Source organism: Salvelinus namaycush, chromosome 4 (assembly GCF_016432855.1).
Source record: "Salvelinus namaycush isolate Seneca chromosome 4, SaNama_1.0, whole genome shotgun sequence".
In the NCBI taxonomy this organism is placed as follows: domain Eukaryota; kingdom Metazoa; phylum Chordata; class Actinopteri; order Salmoniformes; family Salmonidae; genus Salvelinus; species Salvelinus namaycush.
In genome coordinates this window covers 52,215,907-52,235,298 of record NC_052310.1, presented here as the reverse complement: position 1 = coordinate 52,235,298, position 19,392 = coordinate 52,215,907, and the positions used below count along the sequence as shown (strand labels likewise).

At 41.2% G+C, this 19,392-nt stretch overlaps 1 protein-coding gene across 1 annotated transcript in view; it reads left to right on the top strand.

The window, feature by feature from the left end:
* Positions 1-831: 831 nt before the first annotated feature.
* Positions 832-19,392, top strand: part of LOC120045650 (echinoderm microtubule-associated protein-like 6) — an 84,503-nt gene continuing 65,942 nt past the window's right edge. The window contains exon 1 of the mRNA XM_038990568.1: positions 832-1,028. Coding sequence (XP_038846496.1) covers positions 832-1,028 — 197 coding nt within the window. The remainder of the gene's footprint in view (positions 1,029-19,392) is intronic.

Sequence of the window (19,392 nt, the reverse complement as noted above, 5' to 3'; positions counted from 1 at the left end):
TAAATAGCATTTTGGGGCGCCTTCACTCTGACAGCGGCGAACCAGCTGTGGCTGTCAGACAGTTTGCACCTTGTCGGAGTGATTTGCAGTGAAAATCCGTAATTCCTCACAATACTTCGACTCTTGGATTTACTTCAACCAGATTTGTCAATTGACGACAGACAGATTGCATGTTCGCCCTATTTTTCTACGTGTTTGTTTGATAAAAATGTTTAGTTGTTAGTTATTGTCTTGGGAATTGTATAAAACCGTAGTAACTATGGCTGGTGTTACAGTTGAGGATTAGTGTCCGGATTATATTTCAGCAGCAGCCGAATCCTCTAGCAGTTGTGTTCATTTGCTGTTTGTTTATTTGGCCAGTTCTTCTGTTTTCGTTGTCATTTGAAAAGGAACCCATTTTAAATACATATAAAATAGCATTTAATGTGGAGTAAATTAACTTTAGTAAGACATAATGGTAAGAGTGATTTTTTTTATTTTTATGATGATGAAAATAATGCATTAATTCGCAGTCTCTAAGAGTAGCCTAACATAGTAACCATTCAGGCAACACAGTTTTTAAAAGCAAAAATTATGAATAGATCTGAGGTGTGTGGTGTCGTGTCCTTGCTGGTGTTTCTTCAAAACGCAATGTGCACATCTGCTGTAGAATGCGGGAATTCATTTTAAAATCGATAGCCTAGACTACAGGAAAATGTCATCTGTTAGGATTTTTCTAATTTTATCAGTGAGTTTTCCATGAACTTTGCATATGCATGTCTGCGGTCCGTGTTGTCGTGTAGCCTACTTTAGAGTGGAATAATTCACAAAACAAACAAGTTGTCAAATATAATGGCGGATCGGACTGCTCCGCGTTGCCAATTGAGATTAGAATGGATCTACGGGTACAGAGGGCATCAATGCCGAAACAACCTGTACTACACCGCTGGGAAAGAAGTGGTCTATTTCGTGGCTGGAGTCGGCGTGGTTTACAATACCAGAGAACACACTCAGAAGTTTTACCTGGGTCACAACGATGACATTATAAGGTGAGTGTTACTTGGAATGTATCGCTTTACCTACAGTCAAAGAACACCAACAAGTATATAAAATGCGTACAAAATGCGCACAAATGTAAAATATGTGTAAATTCAAATCAAAGTTTTTGTCGCATACACAGATTTGCAGATGTTATCGCAGGTGCAGCTAGATGCTTCTAGCTCCAAAAGTGCAGTAATGCATAGCAATACAAAACAATACACACATAATACAAAAAGTAAAAAGAAAGAAATTAAGAAATATCAGAATGAACAATGTCAGTGTCCAGAGTAAAAATATAGTCCTATATATATAATGGTGTGTAAAGACTGTATGGATATTATATGAATAGAAAAGGTGTGTACAGCAGTAGTTATATAGGAGGATCCATGACTAGAATACAGTATATACATATAAAATGGGTAAAACAGTATGTTAACATTATTAAAATGACCAGTGTTCATTGACTATGTACATAGGGCAGCAGTCTCTAAGGTGCAAGGTAGAGTACCTGCTGGTTGCTAAGTGACTACGGTTCACATAGCTGATCAACTTTAAAACATAACATTTCCTCGGTCCCTCTCTTAGTCAGTTATCAAAATCACATCCACATTTTATTGAATCTGTGGATCTCAATGAATTGCTTAATTAAAGCAATAAATTGACTCATGGCATCACTCCAGTGTTGCTCTGTCCAGTGGCCATGTGAGCCGTCACTGTGCAGATGTAATGTGTAGCCTCGCCTGTCCAGAGAGCCTATAACCTGAGGGAGTCATTGCAAGAATTCTATTCACAGAGATCATACTATTTGTACTATGACTTTCCTTAGATCTCTCATCACGTCTACCTATGTCAAAACAGCCATTTCAGTGCCACCAGTTGGTGGACAGCTCCTTGCTCATTGAGTCAGCCACCATGATGATTTGAAAGCATGGAGCTGGCCCACAGTTCCTCACTCCAATAGTTATTCAAGTGCCAAAAAGTCCCTTAAAAGCTCTTGTCTCCCTTGGATGCCTGCAACTACAGCAGCAGTGCCCCCTGTAAAAGCACACACTGGAGAGAGGTTGAGGCTGGGGGATGTGTGAAATGTATAGTTCTTGGTTCTGTATGCAAATATAGTATTTTTGAGAGCATGAGCTGGCAGTGCAGATGGTCTTTGTTGTGGCTCAGCGATAGCAAGCCAAGCTGGTGCCAGCAAACCACAGTAACAACCCAAACACAAACATGATCATCCCTGGTCTGTAGTTGTCCTCAGTCATGCTTGAAACTACAAGGCTCACTGCAAAGCCACTGTTCTTAGCTAGTCAATGCAAAGTCCTCCTCAGGTCACAGAGCACAATCAAACTGGTTGAGGCCTACAGTACTGGTGAGATTGTAACACCAATCCATCCCCATCCACTTTGGTTACAATAACATTTTAGTCATTTAGCAGACGCTCTTATCCAGGGCGACTTACAGGAGCAATCAGGGTTAAGTGCCTTGCTCAAGGGCACTTCGACATATTTTTCACCTAGTCGGCTCATGGATTCTAAATAGTGACATTTCGGTTACTGGCCCAACGTTCCTAACCGCTAGGCTACCAGCCTTGTTGAAAAGGTTTTAAATAGTGCACTGTTATTTCTCTCCACTCTGTCAGGGAATCATTCTACTGCAGACACATTATCACAGTCGTTGTATTGATGGATTAGGTCTGTAATTGCGCCAGTCATATTGATTAATTAAATCCATGTTGGGCCTATAATTTCTGATAAAAGGCCTTTTCAGTGGACACTCCCTGCTGTTGAACAGTTATTACATGTCTCCATGGCCAGGACTGAACATAAAAAAACCTGTGATTTGTAACACAATTGGGCCTACTCCCCTTCAGAAATATATAGATCTAGATATAGTGGATTTGTTTAGTGAGGCACTTTTATTGAATAGTTCATTAAAACTTGTTTATGCCTGTTACACATTCTCTAGTCATACATGTCAGTCACTCAATATTGAGGGTAGCTGGAGCACTGGACCCAGATGCTCTGGGAAACCATTGAAACAGCCAGAACCTGAACTCAGAGAGACCCCATTGCATGATCAATGGATGTGATTAATTATAACATCCAGTATAGAGATCAACTTCATCTACACAGAAGTGTTGGTACCTTTCCCATGTTTCGGAAAGAGCTGGAAAGCCTATTTTGATGTACCATGTTAAATGTGCTACTTCATGTTATTTCCATGTAGCCTAAAATACTTTAAGTTTTATCGCAAAATATGTGAGTGATATACAAGTATTGCGGATTTCTCCAAACGGGGCCTCACGAGTGGCGCAGCGGTCTAAGGCACTGCTTGAGGCATGAGGCATCACTACCGACTCCTTGTGGTGAGCCGGGCGCCTGCAGGCTAACTTCAGTCGTCAGTTGAACGGTGTTTCCTCTGGCACATTGCTGCGGCTGGCTTCTGGGTTAAGCGGGCGGGTGTAAAGAAGTGCGGTTTGGAGGGTCATGTTTCGGAGGACGCTTGACTTGACCTTTGCCTCTCCCGAGCCCGTTGGGGAGTTGAGGTGATGAGACAAGAATTGGATATCGTAATTGGATATCATGAAATTGGGGAGAAAAAGTGGGCAAAATACCCCGAAAAATGTTTAACAGGAAAGAAAGAACACAATTAGCACCTAGCATCATTAAGACTACCTTCAAGTTGAGCTACCCATTTAACCAATGTCGCCATGCGTCAGTAAATTGCAGGATGTAGTTGTAATGTGATTACAGCATATTACATTATCTACTCTGGACTGGCTTGGCTTTGTCACAAGGGCCTATCAGAGCTTTCCCTGTGGTGTGTCAATGGCCATTTTCTGGTCTTTTACTACATGGATTTTCTGTGCTCTAGACCAATGGTCCCCAAACTTTTTATAGTCCCTTACCCCTTCAAGCATTCAACCTCCAGCTGCATACCCCTTCTAGCACCAGAGTCAGCGCACTCTCAATTGTTGTTTTTTGCCATAATTGTAAGCCTGCCACACACACACTAAACGATACATTTATTAAACATAAGAATGAGTGTGTGTTTTTGTCACAGCCCGGCTTGTGGGAAGTGACAATGAGCTCTTATAGGACCAAGGCACAAATAGTAATATAATAATAATCAATAATTTTGCTCATTATTTAACCATCTCACATATAAAACCTTATTTGTTAATCGAAAATTGTGAATAACTCACCACAGATTAATGAGAAGGGTGTGCTTGAAAGGATGCACATAACTCTGCAATGTTGGGTTGTATTGGAGAAAGTCTCAGGCTTAAATCATTTTCCACACACAGTCTGTGCCTGTATTTAGTTTTCATGCTAGTGATGGCCCGAGAATCCACTCTCACATAGGTATGTGGTTGCAAAGGGCATCAGTGTCTTAACAGTGCGATTTGCCATAGCAGGATACTCTGAGCGCAGCCCAATCCATAAAACTGGCAGTGGCTTCTGATTAAATTCAATTTTCACAGAATAGCTTATTGCAATTTCTCTTGTTCAGATATCGGTAAGTGAACTGGAGGCAGGGCATGAAAGACATAACGAATCCAGTTGTTTGTGTAATCCGTTTCAGGAAAGTACCTGCGTAATTGTGCACACAACTCACTCAGGTGCTTCGCTATATCACATTTGACATTGTAAGCTTGAGTTAATTTGCACACAAAAAAATCATACGATGGAAAGACCTGTGTGTTGTCTTTGTTAATGCAGACAGAGAAGAGCTCCAACTTCTTAATCATAGCCTCAATTCTGTCCCGCACATTGAATATAGTTGCGGAGACTCCCTGAAATCCTAGATTCTGATCATTCAGGCGAGAAAAAACATCACCCAGATGGGCCAGTCGTGTGAGAAACTCGTCATCATGCAAGCGGCCAGACAAGTGAAAATTATGGTCAGTAAAGAAAACTTTAAGCTCGTCTCTCAATTTAAAAAAACATGTCAATACTTTCTCCCTTGATAACCAGCGCACTTCTGTATGTTGTAAAAGTGTTACATGGTCACTGCCCATATCATTGCATAGTGCAGAAAATACACAAGAGTTCAGGGGCCTTGCTTTAACAAAGTTAACCATTTTTTCACTGTAGTGTCCAAAACGTCTTTCAAGCTGTCAGGCATTTCCTTGGCAGCAAGAGCCTCTCGGTGGATGCTGCAGTGTACCCAAGTGGCGTCGGGAGCAACTGCTTGCACGCACGTTACCACTCCACTATGTCTCCCTGTCATGGCTTTTGCGCCATTAATTGTTTCAAAACAACTCCTGCCATGTCACTGATGCGTCGTGAAACAGTGTTGTTTGATGGAGGCATTGTCTGTATAGTTTTTTTGGCCTTTTCCCCCAGCATTGTCCCAGCCATATCCGTGGCAGCAGGAAGAATGAAGTCTTCCACAATAGTATGGGGCTTGCCTGTCCTAGCTACTCGGTAGCTCACCATATAAGACGCTTCTAGTCCCTTCTTATTAATGGTACATTATCTGTGGCTTTTATACATGGCTTACTACTCGAAAGTCATCATAATTCTCGCTCAAAAAACTCCAGTGACTTATTTTTCAAATTGGCATGTTTTGTTTCTAAATGTCTGCGAAAGAGTGAAGGTTTCATCGAGTTGTGAGATATTACTTTTGCACATATAACACACTGTGGCTGAGGAAATATGAATCACGTTTTTATTTGGCGTACCTCCGATGGCATTGCGCGTACCCCTGGGGGTTTGGGAATACCTGCTCTACGCCTTCTTTACAGTTAGGTAAAGAAACATTTTCATGTTGTCCTTGGTGTTACTTTGCTAAGACATTCTCAAGATCAACATCCTCTTCACCCAGAGTGAGTTAAGATGTCATTAAATCAGACCTACTTTGTGCCACAGCTCCATGAAGGCTGAAGGGGTTTACACAGTCACAAGTTTCCGGAGTTTGACTATCTTGAACTCACACAGGGTGCAGTTATTTTAGAAGTACCCTCTGGCATCATCTCAACAGAGGCAGAAGTCTCCCCACTGACTTTGATTGCTTTCAACTATGAATATGAAGAGGAAGAGAAAGCATTGAGCTTATATGATTGACATGTACAGGTAAATAAATGAGTGTTATTATCCTGTGGGACCATCGTCTTGAAACAGGCCTTAATGGCCTCTTAAATCTCCACCCATAACAGCCAGAAGAGGACTGGCCACCCCTCGGTGCCTGGTTCCTCTCTAGGTTTCTTCCTAGGTTCCTGCCTTCTAAGGAGTTTTTCCAAGCCACTGTGCTTCTACATCTGCATTGTTTGTTCTTTGGGGTCTGAGGCTGGGTATCGGTAAAGCACTTTGTGACAACTGCTGATATAAAAAGGACATAAAATAGATTGGATTTATTGATTGACCCGTTTGCATTGAGTGCATCTGAAAGTGAAATGTATCAGGCTGTTGAAAAGATGGCTTGTGGGTGGGGGTGATGAGGTTCATGTATGTGTGTCCCTGTGTCATTGTCTATGTGTGTGCATGCAGATGGTGTCTATACTCCTGCCTGTGTTTCCACATCTGTGCATTTGTGTGTGTCCATGCAGGCAGATAAGTTTTTGCAGAAGGATGGTTAGGGAGTCATTATAGGAATACCAATAATGTATCCCCTGCTCCATGGCTTGTACACGTCACATGCATTCTCAATATCACAGTACATACACACAGCACCTTAAGGTCGTTTCCTTTTTCCAATTTGAGCTCAACGTTATTATTTCTTGGTGTAGGGATGTGCTGCTGTCTGTCTGCTGCCTACTCTAATTGAAGTTGAATTGAAGTCTGGTCCTCACACTGTGATTGGCTACGTGGTCTCAAGTTAACCCCTACCTCAGGACTCTTATTTTCAAGAGGACACACTCCAGTGTCCTCTATGAGAGGCTTTAGAATTACTCAGCCACTTTCAGTACTATTTCAGACCTAATCTCCTTTTCCCCATGTACCCTTGCAACAAAATAGTCACCATTGTAGTTGGCTTTATCCAAATCTCTTGTGGACAGACTACGTAAACACATCTGACCAAATTACGACAGATTTTAGTTCCGTGTTAACCGAGATTACCTTTACCCTCATGCTGTGGTACTGTGTATGATGTGACACAGAGACACCCAGTGTTGGAGTCAGTGATGGGCACAGTACAAAATGATGTATAATTACAGTGGTTTTAAGGTCAACAGGTTCTTGAATGCTCTCCATCTAAACAGCTGTATCCTTAAGGTAATACCAACGTATGGAGATCAAATCAAATCAAAGTTTATTTGTCACGTGCACCGAATACAACAGGTGTAGGTAGACCTTACAGTGAAATGCTTACTTACAGGCTCTAACCAATAGTGCAAAAAAGGTATTAGGTGAACAATAGGTAGGTAAGGAAATAAAACAACAGTAAAAAGACAGGCTATATACAGTAGCGAGGCTATAAAAGTAGCGAGGCTACATACAGACATGCATGCCCTTGGCAGATACAAAAGGGCAATCAAAAAAGGGAAGAAAAAAAGCTCTTGCTAAACTCACAGGTTCAGTTGTGAGTTATTCTTATGTGTCTTTCTGTCTGGAAGTCACTGGTGCTTGTGACCCTGGCTGGTGTGTTTCACAGTGTCGTACCCTTGGCTGGCGTCCCCTGCCTGGCCCTGGACGGGCTGTGCCACTGCTTCCTCTCATGCTCTGGTTCTCTGTCCTCCCTCTGCTGTCCCATTTCCGTCAGTGCTGCAGGGCAGAACCCGGCTCCGGATGCATCTGTCACTGCCAGCCAGACAGAAGTAGGAAGAACCGGGTCACAACCACACTTTCATACAGCCCTTTCATGCTCAGACAAGCAAGTCTTTAAACTAGACCTTTACATTCACACACTCCACAGTCTAGTCTTGAAGGGTGGCTGGTAGCCTAGTGGTTAGAGTGTTGGGCTAGAACCAAAGGGTTGCTGGTTCAACTATCTGAGCCGACATGGTGGAAAATCTGCCGATGTGCCCTTGAGCAAGGCACTTAACCCTAATTTGCTACAGGTGTGCTGTACTACTATGGCTGAACCTGTAAAACAACACATTTCATTGCATCTATCTGGTGTATGTGACAATCATTATTGACTTTTTTTTTTTTTTTTTTGCCAAATGTTTATATAGCCTAGTCAAAAGCTATTGCAACTATTTTACAACTTATCAACCAGCTGGAATCTTACACCAGGACGTCATTCAATTACGCTAGTGCAATGACATGGGTGATTACATTTGTTTTATGTCGTATCACTGATTGAAAAGGCTAGTAGTGAAAATACAAAGAACCCGTCAACCTCTCTCCCACCACTGCCCCATCCTGTCTCCTCCTCATGACCTTTGCATACATTACTGAGGCTGACTGGGACACCACAATATCAGCTTTATTAGAAAGAGCATGCTGAGTTTGGGAGATGGGCACGGATTGCCGATGGTGTGTGTCTTTGTGTGTGTGGGGGGTGGGGGGGGGGGGGGGGGGGGGGGGGGGGTGTCATTAATCAGGGTTAATGACTGGATCAGAGGCGGACGGATAGCTGCTCCCATGATGCTCCATTAACACCAGGCTGGGCTCTAAGTGCTCCTGATTTCACGGAGCTGAAGACTTCAAATGAGCTGCTGACCTTTACTGGCTCATCTCTCTGCCTCTCTAGAATATGGAGTCCTTTGAAAAATAGGTGGGTGGATAGGGAAAGAAAATGTGTAGTCATAGAATTTTCTCTCAGTGGTAATGCATGTTTTCTTTTATGTTAATTGGACTTGATAATGATTGGTAATGTTACAGTATATTAAAACATGATTTAATAAAAGGTGCTGGGATATTCCATTGGTTGTCTGTGTAGCTGGGCCCAGCTGTCTCACAAACACACATTGTAACTGCATGGGTGATTATGACAACATTGATTGCGTTGATGACACATCGATGATGTACTTTGTTGACACATAGATTGTCTTGTTGACACACTGCTCCGCCAAGACACACATTCATATCATATGGCTACAGGTTCATCTGCCTCACCTGATGCCCATTCCGGTGGGAAGCTGTTATAGACCACCAAGTGCTAACAGTCAGTATCTGGATAACATGTGTGATATGTTTGATAATGTATGTGATATCAACAGAGAGTATATTTTCTGGATGATTTAAATATTGACTGGCTTTCATCAAGCTGCCCACTAAAGAAAAAGCTTCAAACTGTAACCAGTGCCTGCAACCTGGTTCAGGTTATCAGTCAACCTACCAGGGTAGGTACAAACAGCACAGAAATGAAATCATCAACATTTATTGATCACGTCTTTACTAATGCTGCATAAATATGCTTGAAAGCAGTATCTAGATCCATTGGAAGTAGTGATCACAATATAGTGGCCATATCTAGGAAAAACAATGTGTCAAAGGCTGGGCCTAATATAGTGTATAAGAGGTAATACAATAAGTTTTGTAGGGATTCCTATGTTGTTGATGTAAAGAATATTTGTTGGTCCATGGTGTGTAATGAGGAGCAAACAGACGTTGCACTTGACACATTTATGAAATTGCTTATCCCAGTTACTAATAAACATGCACCCATGTTTGTTTTGGGTGTATTAAAAACCCAGATGATGTATTCCTGCACCTGTCTCCAAAACCTTTATACCAGCGTAACAAGCATGCTTATAGGGAAGGACATTCAACAAGCACAGCACTTACACAAATTACTGATAATTGGCTGAGAGAAATTGATGCTAAAAATATTTTGGGGGCGGTTTTGTTAGACTTCAGTGCGACTTTTGACATTATCAATCATAGTCTGCTGCTGGAAAAACATATGTGTTATGGCTTTACACCCCCTGCTATATTGTGGATAAAGAGTTACCTGTCTAACAGAACAGAGGGTGTTCTTTAATGGAAGCCTCTCCAACATAATCCAGGTAGAATCAGGAATTCTCCAGGGCAGCTGTCTAGGTCCCTTACTTTTTTCAATTTTTACTAACGACATGCCACTGGCTTTGAGTAAAGCCGGTGTGTCTATGTATGCAGATGACTCAACTCTATACACGTCAATTACTACAGCAACTGAAATGACTGCAACACTTAACACAGAGCTACAGTTTATTTCAGAATGGGTGGCAAGGAATAAGTTAGTCCTAAATATTTCAAAAACTAAAAGCATTGTATTTGGGACAAATCATTCACTAAACCCTAACCCTCAACTAAATCGTGTAATTAATAATGTGGAAATTGAGCAAGTTGAGGTGAATAAACTGCTTGGAGTAACCCTGGATTCTAAACTGTCATGGTCAAAAAATATTGATACAATAGTAACTAAGATGGGGAGAAGTCTGTCCATAATAAAGCGCCGCGCTACCTTAACAGAACTATCAACAAGGCACGTCCTACAGGCTCTAGTTTTGTCGCACCTGGACTACTGTTCAGTCGTGTGGTCAGGTGCCACAAAGAGTGACAGGAAAATTGCAATTGGCTCAGAACAGGGCAGCACGGCTGGCCTTTGGATGTAGACAGAGAGCAAACATTAATAATATGCATGTCAATCTCTCCTGGCTGAAAGTGGAGGAGAGATTGACTTCATCACTACTTGTATTTGTGAGAAGTATTGACATGTTGAAAGCACTGAGCTGTCTGTTTAAATGACTAGCACACAGCTCAGACACCCATGCATATCCCACAAGACAGGCCACCAGAGGTCTCTTCACAGTCCCCAAGTCCAGAACAGACTATGGGAGGCGCACAGTACTACACAGACATATTCATACATACACATGACAACACACGCACTATACATACACGTCCATAATAAATACAAATATATCCTGTTCAATATTTGAAGAGTTTATTAGCAAAACGTTATATCCATACATTTTTCACATTTGTGTTTTTCATCAGAAATTATTGCTTATGGGTACCTTCATGTATGTAAAATATTACTGTTCTCAGATTTATAATTCATGGGTTTTACAAAATGTGTTTTTTTGCAAAACGCTAATATTCCTGAAGTTATATATTTAAACAAATACATGTCTTTCATTGAACAACCCTTTGAAATGATTAGATAGTGAAATAACACACCAATCTCTTTCATAATTTCTTTAAACAAATAAAGCTAATTTACCAACATTTCTGAAAATGGATATATAGCATTTTGGAATGAAACTCTTAATTTGCATCTCATTCATGCTCATGCACCATCTCAGACAGGCTTACTGTAGATCATGTCACTGCAGTGCCTTCAGAAAGTATTCACACCCCTTTACTTTTTTTTGTCACTGGCCTACACACAATACCCCATAATGTCAAAGTGGAATTATGTTTTTCAACATTTTTACAAATGAGTAAAAAAATGAAAAGCTGAAATGTATTGAGTCAATAAGCATTCAACCCCTTTGTTATGGCAAGCCTAAATACATTGAGTAAACATTTGCTTAACAAGTCACATAATAAGTTGCATGGACTCACTCTGTGTGCAATTTTTTGAAAGACTACCTCATCTCTGTACCCCACACAGTTTCTGGAAAGGAAGGAAACCGCTAAGGGATTTCTTGATGAATGTCACTGATAGGAGAAAACTGATGATGGATCAACAACATTGTAGTTACTCCACAATACTAACCTAATTGACAGAGTGAAAAGATGGAAATGTGCAGAATAAAAATATTCCAAAACATGCATCCTGTTTGCCACCAGGCACTAAAGTAATATGGCAAAAATTTGGAAAAGCAATTAACTATTTGTCCTGAATTCAACGTCTTATGTTTGGGGCAAATCCAATACAACAAATTACTGATTACCACTCTCCATATTTTCAAGCATAGCAGTGGCTGCATCATGTTATCAATATGCTTGTAATCATAAGAACTGGGGAGTTTCAAGATAAAAAATAATACATCAAATGGAGCTAAGCACAGGCAAAATCCTAAAGGAAAACCTGGGAAATTCTGCTTTCCACCCGACATTGGGAGATTAATTCACCTTTCAGTAGAACAATAACCTAAAACACAAGGCCAAATCTAAACCTGGAGTTGCTTACCAAGAAGACAGTGAATGTTCCTGAGTGGGAGAGTTACAGCTTTGACTGAAACCTACTTGAAAATCTATGGCAAGACCTGAAAATGGTTGTCTAGCAATGATCAAACAACCAATTTCACAGAACTTGAAGAATTTTGAAAAGAATATCAGCAAATGTTGCACCATCCAGGTATGGGATGCTCTTAGAGACTTACCCAGAAAGAATCACAGCTGTGATGGCCTCCCAAGTGGTGCAGTGGTCTATGGCACTGCATCTCAGTGCTAGAGGTGTCACTAGAGACCCTGGTTCAATTCCAGGCTGTATACCAACCGGCTGTGATTGGGAGTCACATAGGGCGGCGCCCAATTGGCCCAGTGTGGTTAGGGTTTCGCCGGGGTAGGCCGTCATTGTAAATAATAATTTGTTCTTAACTGACTTGCCTTGTTTAAATAAATAATTGGCTGCAAAAGGTGCTTCTACAGGGCATTGACTCAGGGGTGTGAATACTTTGTGAATGAGATATTTCTAAAAATATGTTTTCACTTTTATTATGGGGTATTGTGTATAGATAGGTGGTGGAAAACATTTATTTAATCTATTTTGAATTCAGGCTGTAACACAAGTCAAGGGCTGTGAACACCTTCTGAAGGCTCTGTATCTCTCGGTGATTTCATGGTGTTGGCCCAGTTTTTTATTGACAATATGAAGGGAATTCTTCCTGACCACATGACCCAGGAAAATCTCAGGGCCCTAATTACAATTTGTCCTGGGCAGGTCACAAGGTCAGAAATATCCCTGGGCCCCTCTAGGCCCTAGATATTAGAACAGTAGGCCTTGGATGGTTGTTAGACAGTGAGTGGTCTGTCAGGGGGCATACTAGTGACCATCCTACTAGCACTTCAGATCTCTCACCATGAGAAAGGACCATGATGAGATAATGAAGTATTGTATATAGAAGCTCTGGCTTATCTAAAGGTATTCACGTGTGTAAGATGCGTGTTCACGGTTGAGCGAAGGAGCCGTCGTAACTCGTTAAAAGCTGTAGGATGTTGAGGAAACTGAACTTTCGTGCCTCTGAGGTCAAGCAATGGAGATAGTCGTCTTTTTGTAATAGTGTTGAAGTATGTAGGATTTCATTAGGTACTGTAACAGGATGTCAAAAGCCCTATTCAAGCATGTAGTCTGATCAGCCTTGTGAATACCTGTCACAGGATAATGACACCAGAGGAAATTAAGTTAAGGTCAGAATATGGCGTATCTGTAGACACAACTCTGCCACTTCATTTATTTGATCTCCACACCAAACGAGTAGTGGGTGAATAGCATGCTAATCTCATGCTTAAATTCAAGGTCAGAATATGCATAGAGAGAGAAAGTGCATAAAAGGGGAATTACGTTCCATTTACACAGGCTTAACTCGGGTCGGAATTCCGGACAGTAGGTGAATATACCTAAGTGAGTGTCTGAGGAGTAGCTTGGGTTCCAGTTGGTTTGTACATGGCAAATCTTGACGTTGACATTCCCAGCAAACTACAGTACAGACCATCTAAGTAGGTCTTTGATCATGAAAATCCTAATGTGTCTGTTCTTCCCTGAGCACTCTGACAGAGATGCTTATCTTGCTGTGCTGAAATTGCACAGAATAATAGGCTATACAGGACTGTATTTCCATCAGGAATGTTCCACTAGTACTAGAATATTCACTGGATACCTTAGGTGTGACATCTAATAGGGAATCCTATCCACTTTGCAGGTGGTGTGATCCATTCATTATAAACGTCTGTAACATGCCGGTCATAACAGCCCAGGTTTTTTCCATAGATACTGTAATCACATACAGTATTGAGATGAATGTTTTCTGAGAGTCTTGTTAGAATGACTGATCCTCTGTTTTCCTTTGCTCTGTCTAACTTGACAGCTCTATAATATCAGTGTAATTACAGTACTCCTTCCAACACTGTGGTGGCAGACACTTATTGTTCTATTATTCATTAAGTGATTTAAAATGTTCGAAGGAGGAATTGTGCTCGTTATAGATTAACTGAGACTATGAATGTTTTAGATTATGCCCCTTATTGCAGAATTTCCATTGATAATCGGTTATATTTCCTGCTCCTCGTATAAAATATGCTGTATCAAATCAAATCAAGCTTTATTTTTACAGCACATTTCAAACATGGAATGCAACTCAATGTGCTTCACAGAAAAAAAACGAAAAAAAAAAAAAATGAAAATAAAAGCTGAAATATTTACTACACAACAAACATAAGATAATAAACAAAATACTGACAAAAACAAAACGACAAAAAAACACCCTAAGGAAAAGCAACGCTAAAAAGGTGTTTTAATGTCTCTTTTAAATATGTCCAAAGTTTCGCCCCCCCCCCTTATGTTCTCTGGCAGGCTATTCCAGAGGCTGGGGCCATAATACTGTAACTAAAGGCTGCCTCTCCATGCCTCTTGGTCCTAGGCTTTGGGGTAGTTAAAAGGCCAGTGACAGAGGACCTAAGGGACCTACTGGGTACATAACTTAAAAGCATGTCTGACGTGTATTGGGGTGCACAATCGTGGATTGATTTAAAAACCAATAGAAACTCACAGGCAGCCGATGCAAAGACCTTAAAACCGGTGTAATGTGTGCTCTCCGTCTGGTCTTGGTCAGTACCCGTGCAGCAGCACTCTTTATTATGTAGCCATTAGTACAGTGCTCAACGAATGACGCTCAATGAATACCTTTTCACAATGAGTTTGTCTAGCTATGTTTCTTGAGTCTTTTTGTCTCTTGACTGAGCTATCGCTGTAAGGCAAACATCTTCCTCAGGAGCAGAGGGATGTATTGAATCTTCTGAGGAAACACAAACAAAGCATCATTTCATTTTCTTCTGTTTATCTCCCCTCTGCCCTCCAAACCCTATTGAATCATTTATAAATGGGGTTATTGCTTTTTACCGTGAAAACCAGCCTCTTGGCAGAGTCCCTTTCTGCTGTTTTTAGCCTGAGCTGATTTTGTGGCAGCTATGAATAGCCGGGGTGATATTGCTATTGTTTTAGTGGAGCAGATGGTGGTTGTCCCGGGGACACAGGCTTCCAGGAGAGGAACTCACACTAATTATGAGAGGGCAAGATTACAGGAGAGTCAGACTGACATCACGAGCAGGGTGGGGGGTCAGGGAAGGGTCAGAGGAAAGAAGGAGTGGTACGGTTGTAGAGTGGATGGGTAATGCATTAGCAGTGTAGGTTGGATGAGTGTTAAGGTGAATGCTAAGTAGACCTAGGTGCCTGTTAGAGGGGGGTGAGCGGTTGCAGTGAGATGTAGGGTTATTGTTTAGGTCATTAAGAGATTGTAGGTTATCACATCAGTGAAAATTGAAGAGTTTATACGCAATTTTGGTACATTTGCATTTTTTCATCTGAAATGAATGCTCATTGGTCCCTTTCTATGTGTATGAATCATGGCTGTTCTCATGCTTTTAAAACATTTGACTTTAGATGTGCTTTAAAATGTGTGTTTTTTTGTTGCTAAAAGTGATATCCGACACTTGTTTCATACTAAAATGCACTATATCCAGAGCCATGTATTTAGAGAGTTGGGCTATTGAGGTTTCTGCATTATGATACATTTACATGACACTGCAACATTCTATGACTGTTCAATTGTAAGTTTCTCTAAATATTTTTTCCACACTTAGGAACGTAATCAGATCCCTATTTTATTCATTTAACCCCTGGCTTAGTCAGCCGGATGTGTTGATTGACAGCTGCCACTCTCAGCTGTTTGTGCTGGCTAGCTAGCGTCATGTTAGGCTTTGTGCGCGTGTGTGTCGTGGAACTTTTGAGTATGGATCCTTTTGACAGTTTATTGGAGCCTGTGATATCTGTTCCTGTTGGACTAAAGAGGAACAATTCTAAACAAGGAGAGATCCAGCGACACTCAGGTGAAGGGAAACAACCTAGGCTAATAGTCTACCGGCTGCAAACATACAGCGGGCTGTGTCACTCCAACAATAGGAATAAATCCATCCTTGACCGGCAAATTAATTCTGACAGACTTTCAATATCCTTATTAGTCCTTAAATCATTACCTAAAGTGTATATAATCAAACTCAAAAAGCTTCCCTTGATTTATCCTAACAAAAAACCTGTAACCCCCCATAAAATTGTTCAAAAAATTGCTTAAATTACCAAAAAGAAAACATTTTATACACTGCTCACCCTCTGCATAGGCTACAATACATTGGCTATGTGATATTTGCACAATAATGTTGATCAAATTGAATATTTGTATAATTATTTATGTATCGATACTTTATTACATGTAACTGTTTAAAACCGAAATGGGATACTTTTTATATTGGAGTTCTGTTGTTTGAATTGGCAAAACACGATTATTTGTCTCTCTAAAATAAAATGATCTTCCAATATATTTCTAACAAGATTATGTCTGTCTTTTCACTAGCCCATGTCATGGTAAGATGAAAAAATAATAGCTCTATCTCTTTCACAATATATATTTTTTTATTAATGTCAATTTACCAACATTTCTGAAAATGTTTATCTCGTTTTTGAATGAAACTCTTCAAAAAATGTTACTTATATTTCTCTGTTAGAACTGGTTGGATCTGTGGTGTGGTACAACCAAATAAAGATGCAAGTAGGAACCAAATAAGTTTCTTGAGAGCGATGCCATAGGGGAACCGTTTTAGGGTGTCTGAAGAACCATAAATGGGATGGTTCTTTGAAGAACCATACAAAAATTCTAAACCGGAAATGTTTAGGCCCTCCAGGACCGGAATTGAATAGCCCTGCTGTAGGGTTTTATGCCTTATTTGCATATTTCCCGTGGTGCCTTTTGAGTGGATTTTAGAGTTACCAGTACCACCTATGACTGTGTTTGCTAGTGACAGAGACATGGTTGTTGCATTCATTCATTTTTGGTCCTGTTGCCTTCAAGATCCTGAGTGAATATAACTTCATTACAATTACATTATTTAAGACAATACAATACATATTTCATAAGGTCTTCTTTTGATGCGGCCTAGTTTTACCCCAATACAGTCACATTATGCTGGCTTGCAAAGTGATGTGTAGTTTCTTTTACACCACTGAGTGTTAATTTAACTCTCGAATCAACACTAGAAAAATCAACACTAGTTAACATGTGCCCATTTGCTGTGTGCTATGAAAGGGACACATCTGCAGGACTCATATGTTTCAAGAACCTTTTAGAATTCTGAAAAACTGGAGATGCCACATCAACCACTTGACTATATTATTGCCTCTTTCCATAGTGTACAGAGCCTTCAGAAAGTATTCATACCCCTTGACCTATTTTACATTTAGTTGTGTTACTGCCTGAATTCAAAATTGATTAAATATACCTTTTGTTTCTCACCCATCTACACACAATACCTGGCTACCCCTAACCCGGTCAACTACCCTGCAACCCCCAAAGCAACTCGCCCAAGCCTCTCCCATTTCTCCTTCACCCAAATCCAGATAGCTGATGTTCTTAAAGAGCTGCAAAATCTGGACCCCTACAAATCAGCCGGGATAGACAATCTGGACCCTCTCTTTCTAAAATTATCTGCCGAAATTGTTGCAACCCCTATTACTAGCCTGTTCAACCTCTCTTTCGTATCGTCTGAGATCCCCAAAGATTGGAAAGCTGCTGCGGTCATCCCCCTCTTCAAAGGGGGAGACACTCTAGACCCAAACTGCTACAGACCTATATCTATCCTACCCTGCCTTTCTTCGAAAGCCAAGTTAACAAACAGATCACCGACCATTTCGAATCCCACCGTACCTTCTCCGCTATGCAATCTGGCTTCCGAGCTGGTCATGGGTGCACCTCAGCCACGCTCAAGGTCCTAAACGATATCATAACTGCCATCGATAAGAGACATTACTGTGCAGCCGTATTCATCGACCTGGCCAAGGCTTTCGACTGTCAATCACCACATTCTTATCGGCAGACTCAACAGCCTTGGTTTCTCAAATAACTGCATCACCTGGTTCACCAACTACTTCTCTGATAGAGTTCAGTGTGTCAAATCGGAGGGCCTGTTGTCCGGACCTCTGGCAGTCTCTATGGGGGTGCCACAGGGTTCAATTCTCGGGCCGACTCTCTTCTCTGTATACATCAATGATGTCGCTCTTGCTGCTGGTGATTCTCTGATCCACCTCTACGCAGATGACACCATTCTGTATACCTCTGGCCCTTCTTTGGACACTGTGCTAACTAACCTCCAGATGAGCTTCAATGCCATACAACACTCCTTCCGTGGCCTCCAACTGCTCTTAAATGCAAGTAAAACTAAATGGATGCTCTTCAACCGATAGCTGCCCGCACCTGCCCGCCCGTCCAGCATCACTACTCTGGATGGTTCTGACCTATAATATGTGGACAACTACAAATACCTAGGTGTCTGGTTAGACTGTAAACTCTCCTTCCAGACCCACATTAAGCATCTCCAATCCAAAATTAAATCTAGAATCACCTATTTCGCAACAAAGCATCCTTCACTCATGCTGCCAAACATACCTTCGTAAAACTGACTATCCTACCGAGCCTTGACTTCGGCGATGTCATTTACAAAATAGCCTCCAACACTCTACTCAACAAATTGGATGCAGTCTATCAAAGTGCTATCCGTTTTGTCACCAAAGCCCCATATACTACCCACCACTGCGACCTGTACGCTCTCGTTGGCTGGCCCTCGCTTCATACTCGTCGCCAAACCCACTGGCTCCAGGTCATCTACAAGTCTTTGCTAAGTAAAGCCCCGCCTTATCTCAGTTCACTGGTCACCATAGCAGCACCCACCCGTAGCACGCGCTCCAGCAGGTATATTTCACTGGTCACCCCCAAAGACAATTCCTCCTTTGGCCACTTTCCTTCAAGTTCTCTGCTGCCAATGACTGGAACAAACTGCAAACATTGCTGAGCTGGAGACTCTTATCTCCCTCACTTACTTCAAGCACCAGCTGTCAGAGCAGCTCACAGATCATTGCACCTGTGCATAGCCCATCTGTAAATAGCCCATCCAACTACCTTACCTCCCTTACCTCATTTGCACACAATGTATATATACTTTTTTTCCTACTGTATTATTGACTGTATGTTTGTTTATTCCATGTGTAAATCTGTGTTGTTGTATGTGTCGAACTGCTTTGCTTTTTCTTGGCCAGGTCGCAGTTGTAAATGAGAACCTGTTCTCAACTGGCCTACCTGGTTAAATAAAGGTGAAATAAATAAATAAATAAAAATACCCCATAATGACAAAGTGAGCACAGGTGTGAGCTCAAGTGCATCCAATTTCCTTTGATCATCCTTGAGATGTCACTACAATTTGATTAGAGTCCACCTGTGGCCAATTCAATTGTTTG